Below are 6,992 nucleotides of genomic sequence, written 5' to 3'. Positions count from 1 at the left end.
GCTGACCCTCCGTTCTCTGAAGCCTCAGTCAGCACCCACATACCTGAGGCATCTTCTAGTCTCAAAAAAATTGGCTCTGTATCTGCATGTTTCACTGCAAATGTCGAAATACATTTGCAGTGAAACATGCGTCTGAAGAGAGTGAACTTGCGTCTGAAGAGAGGGAACAAAACGTTTATTTCATGTTGTGCGCGAGAAAATTGGTGAATTGTATTCTGCAGTGAAAGCGCTGCGTTAGAGCGCCTATAGATCCATGCAGCGGAGACGAACGAGCCAATCGAGGCACGTGAAACGCGAGCGCTATCTGGCAGTTGTCTTCGAAAACGGAGAATGGCGTGCGAGCGAGTCTCGGAGGCGATAAGGTGTAGAACGCGAAGCGACGGGTAGGTGCCACAAACATGTCGCCTTAGCAAAGCGTTGGAGGCACTCGCCTTCGTGTGCATAGCGTTACATTGTCAGCGCAGCGTGATAGACGCTACGGTCATTAGAATTACTAATGTTCTCCCTAGTGTAAAAAGACGCACCACAAAATATTGACGTGTTGTTGTTGTACATCACATACGCGCAATAATTGCTTTTTAATTGACAATCGCACAAGTAAGAACGGTGAAACTTGAGCAGTATTAGAGGGTGCTGCGGATCGGGTTGGATTTTGGCTACTTCGGGTATCGTTTCGGTGAACAAACAGACACTCGGACGGACGCATGGACAGACAGACAGACAGACAGACAGACGTTCTTGCTTTGAAGTACACCAAGAAAGACTATCGTCTGTAAGGAACACAGACAACCGCTGAGACGGAGGTCGTGTTACCCGTTGCGACGGGGGAGCAGCGCATGGACCAGACTTGCGAGGCAGCCTGGATCTCGCAAACAAGATGAGGCTACACATCAGGTCCCTTTACCTTCCACTATTTCTTGCCCCATGGAGGCAGCGATAAGACGTTCACACCTGCTCTACCCGTGTGGTCGTTTAACAACGTCCTCGGACGCCGAGCCCTAGTTCTCTTTAATTTAAAGCCAGTTCACTCAACGATGCTTCGGTGGCGCACGCGCGTCCATCCTTGCGCAAGAAGCGGCATACGCAGCCGACAGCCGTTTCGTCATGCTGCTGCTCTCGCCTATACGCTGAAAAGTCGTCGGCGCTGAACCGTTCATCCATCCTCATTTCAGAGCACCGTTTCATCCTCTACTGAGTTCGATATCCTACTTTTCTTTCTGATCTTCTCCCCGGTCTTTATCTCTCACATTTCTCTTCGTCCTTTTTTTCTTTTCTTTTCTTTTATAAGCTATATGTCTTTCAACCTCATAGGCGAATGCTCGTTTTATTTCGAGTATGTACCATACCTCGTACGAATATTTTTCTTCAAGTATAGGACTGAAGTGTTAATCGATGGGTCTTCGTACAACAGTCCCAAAAGCAGCAGCCTCTTCCCCCTCCCTGGAAGGAACTCGCTAGTCCACACTTTTCCCAATGGTATCGCGCAGTCGAATACCAGCTGCGGCAGCCGCAGAGAACATCAGATGGTCGAAATTTCCGGACGTAAAACATCTCAGTTTAATATTGTCATTATTTCAGCCTATCATTATTTTCTCCTTTAGTCTTAGTGAAAGATTTCTGGCTTGCGCCTGAACGGCCCGGCACGCAAAGCTCCTCCAACATACAAAGTGCGGGTTATAGCAGCTTGATGTGGAATAGATGACCCATGTGATTAACCCAGTTTCGACTTGTTTTTGTTTGTTTGTTCATAAAATATATACATGTTACCATAAATGCATACAAAACGAAATCTCGGAGAAGTAAGTCATTCGTTGTTAACCGCTTCTTATAGGCAGCATTTGCAAGCAGGCGTCTTTCTAGGCGTAGCTAAAATTTTCAATTTCGCTTGCGGCTATATACGCGCACACATACAAAGACGCGCACGAACATACATAAGGTAAGGTTGACCCCCCCCCCCCCCCTTCTTAAAAAACATTTCCGGCTACGCTACTGCATAACAGCTAAAGTCATCAGACAGTACGTAAATGGTGATTCTTTTCATAAAGATTTTGTGGACAATTTGGTTCGTTGTACAGAGAAGGAGCAACAGCGTAAACACGCCGCCACAAGTGTGTGCGTGTCGTCTTTCTTGTGGGTGTGCGTTTGCGCTGGTACTCTCGTTCGCTGATTCTTTTAGAACCGACCTATCTCACTGGGTTGCAGTTTTGCTGCATAAGTAACCGATTTTAATGCAGCTTTCGGCAAAACGTTCAGGAAGGATAAAAATTGTATGGCCTTTTCCCTATTTATTTAGAATTGTTTAATCTTCAACGCCTGAAAAAAATAATAAGCAGCTCTTCTAAGTTTTCCCGCAAACCAAAATAAGATAGAACCATTCGAAGAAAACTACAGCCCAATAAAACGGGTCAGCACCACAACTTTTGCGTACCTACGCTCGCAACAACGCTAATGCAGGCTGCTGCGTGCGACGTGGATAGTTCACACTCAAGCGTAGAGTAAGGGGTTCTTCAGGAAAATAAAAAAAAAAATGCACCTAATTTCTGCCTGCCGAATTGCAGATTGCGAGGAGCGCATATTGCCTATGGAACGCACGCTTTACAAGCACGCAGGGGCGGCGTTAATAGTGGCGTCACTATGTTATGCCATCTTGGACTCTAGAGCGCTGCGAAACGACCCAGCGGCGGTAATGCTATAGAGAGAAGTATAGATAGCATAAAGACATGGCAATGCCATGCGGCAACACGGCCTCCTGGATCCGGGCAGCTGTGGCGTTTTGTGTTAGTGCTCCCAGATGGCGCGGCATTTTGCAGAACCTTGCAAATTCGGCCAAGGGTTTAGGTTTCAACCCAGAGTTTCGCAGGCAACGCGATAACTCTGCCTTGATATTACAAAATTTAAAAATGTTTTTTTTTGTAATTTTTAAGTTTGTATACTTTAGGTTTACATTATTGTTTTAGTGTATTTATGGCATCTGCTTTTTATTTTATGTTGTGTCTTCTAAGCACGATTTCGGCCTAGCCAATCCGATATTTTAGCTGTCCTGTGGAGGTGCTGAAGGTGAAAAGAGGGACGTTGTTTCACAAGCGGGTTGGTTAGTCTGCGTGCTTTGGGAAAGCAAAATATGGTACATCCTCCACTTTACCCAATCGGCCCCAGGCTGATCCAGCTCTGCAAAATCTGGTATGTTAGCCTGTCATTCTTTTTTTTTATGGAGTCATGCTCCGAGCTAGTCATTGAGAGTACCCGGTATGCCCGGTTGGCTGCCTGCCATTCTTCATTACAAACCTGAAATGCTGCAGCCCCTGTAATTTTGCTGAGACTTACCTCGCCTGTGCAGGGCTCGGCCGGCGGCCTTGTATGGAGCAACCGGTGCCATTGGGGTTGCGTACTTCACCGATTGGAAAGCAGTACTCCAGTATGTTCCATTTTATAATGGAAAATACAAGGAAGAGTAACGGACTCATTGGTACGTATAATAAGTGATTCATTGTCCTTGGCAGATTATTACCATGCTTGCTGCTCACTACTGTCAGTAAACCGCTGGCTCCTTCAGCCTTACGTCGAACAATATTAAGCACGAAAAATTTCATTTATTCTTGAACCCTTAACCCACGCTTAAGCCATTCGTCTTTGGTCGGCTAAAAGAGAGCAAAAAAAAAAAAAAAAAAAACGAGCTTGCACCCCTGAGCTAGCCCCGCCGCGGCGGTCTAGTGGCCAAGGTACTCGGCTGCTGACCCGCAGGTCGCGGGATCGAATCCCGGCTGCGGCGGCTGCATTTTCGGTTGTAGGCCCGTGTGCTCCGACTTGGGCGCACGTTAAAAAACCCCAGGTGGTCGAAATTTCCGGAGACCTCTTATACGGCGTCCCTCATAATCATATGGTGGTTTTGGGACGTTAAACCCCACATATCAATCACCCCCGAGCTACAAAATCGCTCCTCTCGACGCGACGCAACGCTACTTTGCACCCTCCAAGAATGCAAGACAGACTTCTGCCAGCAACCATGCCTCAAGTACGAAGCTGATTGTCCTGGCGCTGCTCTCGATTTACCGCACTTCTATGGGGGCACATATATATTTTTTTTTTCCTTTAAAGATTGAGTGTTCCTCCTTTGCTGTACAACCAGTATCAAACTACATTGCAAACGCAAAATCTCGCATTTCTCGGCATTTCTTGTTATTCAGTGCTGCATCCCTTATGACGCGCATGTTGGCGACTGTTTTTATAATGGCTCATGTTCTGCACTATTGTCAAGCTACCTTTGAATCTGTTCACCTCATGCGTAGTATATTTGATATACTTTACAGTTTTCCCATTACAAGGAAGTTGATTTGTCGCCGTGAAGCTTACATTTTACGTGTCACGGTATAACCATATATATGTATAACTCTTTCAGTTCATGTTGCTTGCTGCAGTGTTTTCTTTAGGTACTGTGGCTTGTTTTTCTGCACAGACGGTCCTATCCTACCCCTAACAGGCAGAAAGTGACATAAAGCCATCAGTGAGGGAGTTTTTCTTTGATTGACCTTCACCAAGATGTCTTGCGTTTCATCCAACTAGCAAATCTGTTGTTACAGAAGCTGTCCTCTTTTCGCAAGCGTTGCCGACATGGGAGCCATCATTTACTGCATACAATTAAAGAATGGGCATCATTTAACATTGCAAAGACTGTATCTTGTACATGTGTTTTTATCGTCAGTGTTTAAGACAAAACGGTGTAACCTTATAGATCAATACATTGCTTTATATAATTTTTGCTCCCTACAACTCGCCAGAATGCCCTTGAATTACACAGACAAGGTGCCTAATATGTGCTGCTATTAAGCATTTATTGACGGTTCAAAAGACAGTAAAGTGAAAGAATGAATTGGTTTAGCTTGATAAAGTGTTCTCAGAGCTCTCTAATGTAATTAATCTTACCCTCATTATTTTATTATTAGAAAAGAAAATCAAGGTCTAAGTACTCTTTTTAAATTTTGTGCTGCAACTTTTGTACGTGACATCACAAATTTCAAAGTGTATTCGTTGTATTTTGCCGACACTAGTGCAACAAAATTTCTGGAAACTTGGGATGTTAAATCTCTGACACCATCAGCAGATATTGTGCTTCATTTTTGCCTATTCTGAGCTATGTAGTAAACAGTCATAACTTATGATGTCACTGCATCTGGTGCAGGCATTTTGAGGTGGCGTCGCCACCCGCATTTTCTCTTTCCAAGCTTCTCTTTGTGGTGAGCATGGTGATTTCGGAATTGTGAAAGGATAATTTATCAATAAAAGAAAAATAGTTTTCCTCTTAAGTGTCTCTTTAACGTGGAAAGGCACTCACAGATGAGAGATCAAGTGCACGAAATTACTTGGTAATTCAGCTTACTAGACATGTCCAGCTGCATGCTGCAATGAAAAATGAGGGCACAAACTTTCAATAAAAAGTTGTATATTTTTATGCATTGCTTATACATGTTGTGGACAGGCACCTGATCACAGCTGCAGACATTTGTTTGCAAGATTGTTTTCTTTTTTTTCTCTACGAATAGTGTATTTTGTGAGTACATACCTATCTCCTTTTTCCTGCTGCAAAAGGCATTGTGGATCTCTGTACAAGTCTGTTTATAAATGTCCTTACTATACTGACCTGGTAAAATATACTTTGGCTAGCCTTTCTGTTCATTTACATTTATCATTCTCTTTTGTGTGGTCAAACTTAAGCACATTTTAACAATAGCCGCGTGCTGGAAGCACAGGATGTTTGCCAGAAGACAATGTCTGGCAACTGCCTGTGCCACTGCCTATGCGATAGCGCATTTGCAAATTCAAATATGATACAGCACGAACAAAACACGCACATGCATTCATTCGCACACCTTGGTCACACCTCTGGACATGTAGAAAAAACAGCACTGTTCAATTTCAGTGATGAGGCCTTCATTAAAATTCACTTTGCTCATTATGAATGCTGGATGATTATAATGTGAAACCATTGAAATGCAGGACTTGAACACATATTTTGATAAGACAGCAGGACCGTGATTTCTTTAAACCCACTCACTTTATCTACTAATTGCCAAGATGTATAGAGGATAGCACGGTTTGGTTGCATTGAATAAACTTCGAGCTACCTGACCAACAGTGAACTCCAAGTTGTACCACGTTTAATGTTGGCTGTGCCTACTGATGACATGCACATAAATCATCACAGGTGCAAAATCATCCAAGCAGCAATGAATTTGTGTTTTGCTTTTTGTCTTGAGCCAGGACCATAAAGTGCACTTCTCTAATTTTTGAAGGACTTTTTAACCTCTGTTTAGCAATCTAGTTACATAATTGCTCATATTTGAGGCAACTGCCACCAGTATTACAAGTGGAGCTTCACGTTATTTTTATAGTTTGATATGGTGTAAGGTAAATGCTCTAAAGAGCAAGCTTTGTCATGTTACATAGTTTATTTGCAGCATTTCTGTTTAAATCTCTTCTCTTTTTATCAATAACCTGCTTTGGTGCATCACGAAGATTGGTACTGCTAGCTTTCTGAACACTTAGTAAGAAATAACACATATTCTCTGGTGAAATTAGAGGTTATGCCCTTTAATTTCTACCAGTTAAAAAAAATATTAACTCAAAAATTAGTTAGCATGGTAATCAATGAGTGACTTGTCTCCCAAAGCTGAAGTATCACTGCAGTAGGTGAAAGACTCTTCAATTTTGCATTTGGCTCTATACTCAACAATTGCCATTCTGAGGTACTTTTTAATATTAAACATGAATTCATGACTGCATATTGTTCGAAGTGTATTTTAATTGTAAAATTTTTTAATATTCTCTTTTTTGCAGGTTCAAGAGAAGCCATAAAGACATAATTCATTTCCAAAGCATAGGAGCAACTTAATAAAATTGACAAAAATACAAATGAACTAAAAGTTTATTGTGTGCTTTTTTTTATGATAAAGTGAGAATTATTTGGTGTCAGTTGTTGCAGCCACAGTGCCCCATTT

The 6,992-nt window shown here is 42.7% G+C and overlaps 1 protein-coding gene across 1 annotated transcript; it reads left to right on the top strand.

Annotated features, from left to right (window-relative positions):
- Nucleotides 1-3,021: 3,021 nt before the first annotated feature.
- Nucleotides 3,022-6,917, top strand: LOC119187223 (cytochrome b-c1 complex subunit 10-like). Its single transcript, XM_075894125.1, has 3 exons — nt 3,022-3,180; nt 3,338-3,466; nt 6,832-6,917. The coding sequence occupies exons 1-2, from the start codon at nt 3,122-3,124 to the stop codon at nt 3,453-3,455; spliced, it is 177 nt and encodes a 58-aa protein (XP_075750240.1). The 5' UTR covers nt 3,022-3,121; the 3' UTR covers nt 3,456-3,466; nt 6,832-6,917.
- The last annotated feature ends 75 nt before the right edge of the window (nt 6,918-6,992 follow it).

The sequence above is a fragment of the Rhipicephalus microplus genome, chromosome 1 (assembly GCF_043290135.1).
Source record: "Rhipicephalus microplus isolate Deutch F79 chromosome 1, USDA_Rmic, whole genome shotgun sequence".
Classification (NCBI taxonomy): domain Eukaryota; kingdom Metazoa; phylum Arthropoda; class Arachnida; order Ixodida; family Ixodidae; genus Rhipicephalus; species Rhipicephalus microplus.
Note: the sequence above shows the minus strand (reverse complement) of the source record. Positions and strands in the feature narration are given on the sequence as shown.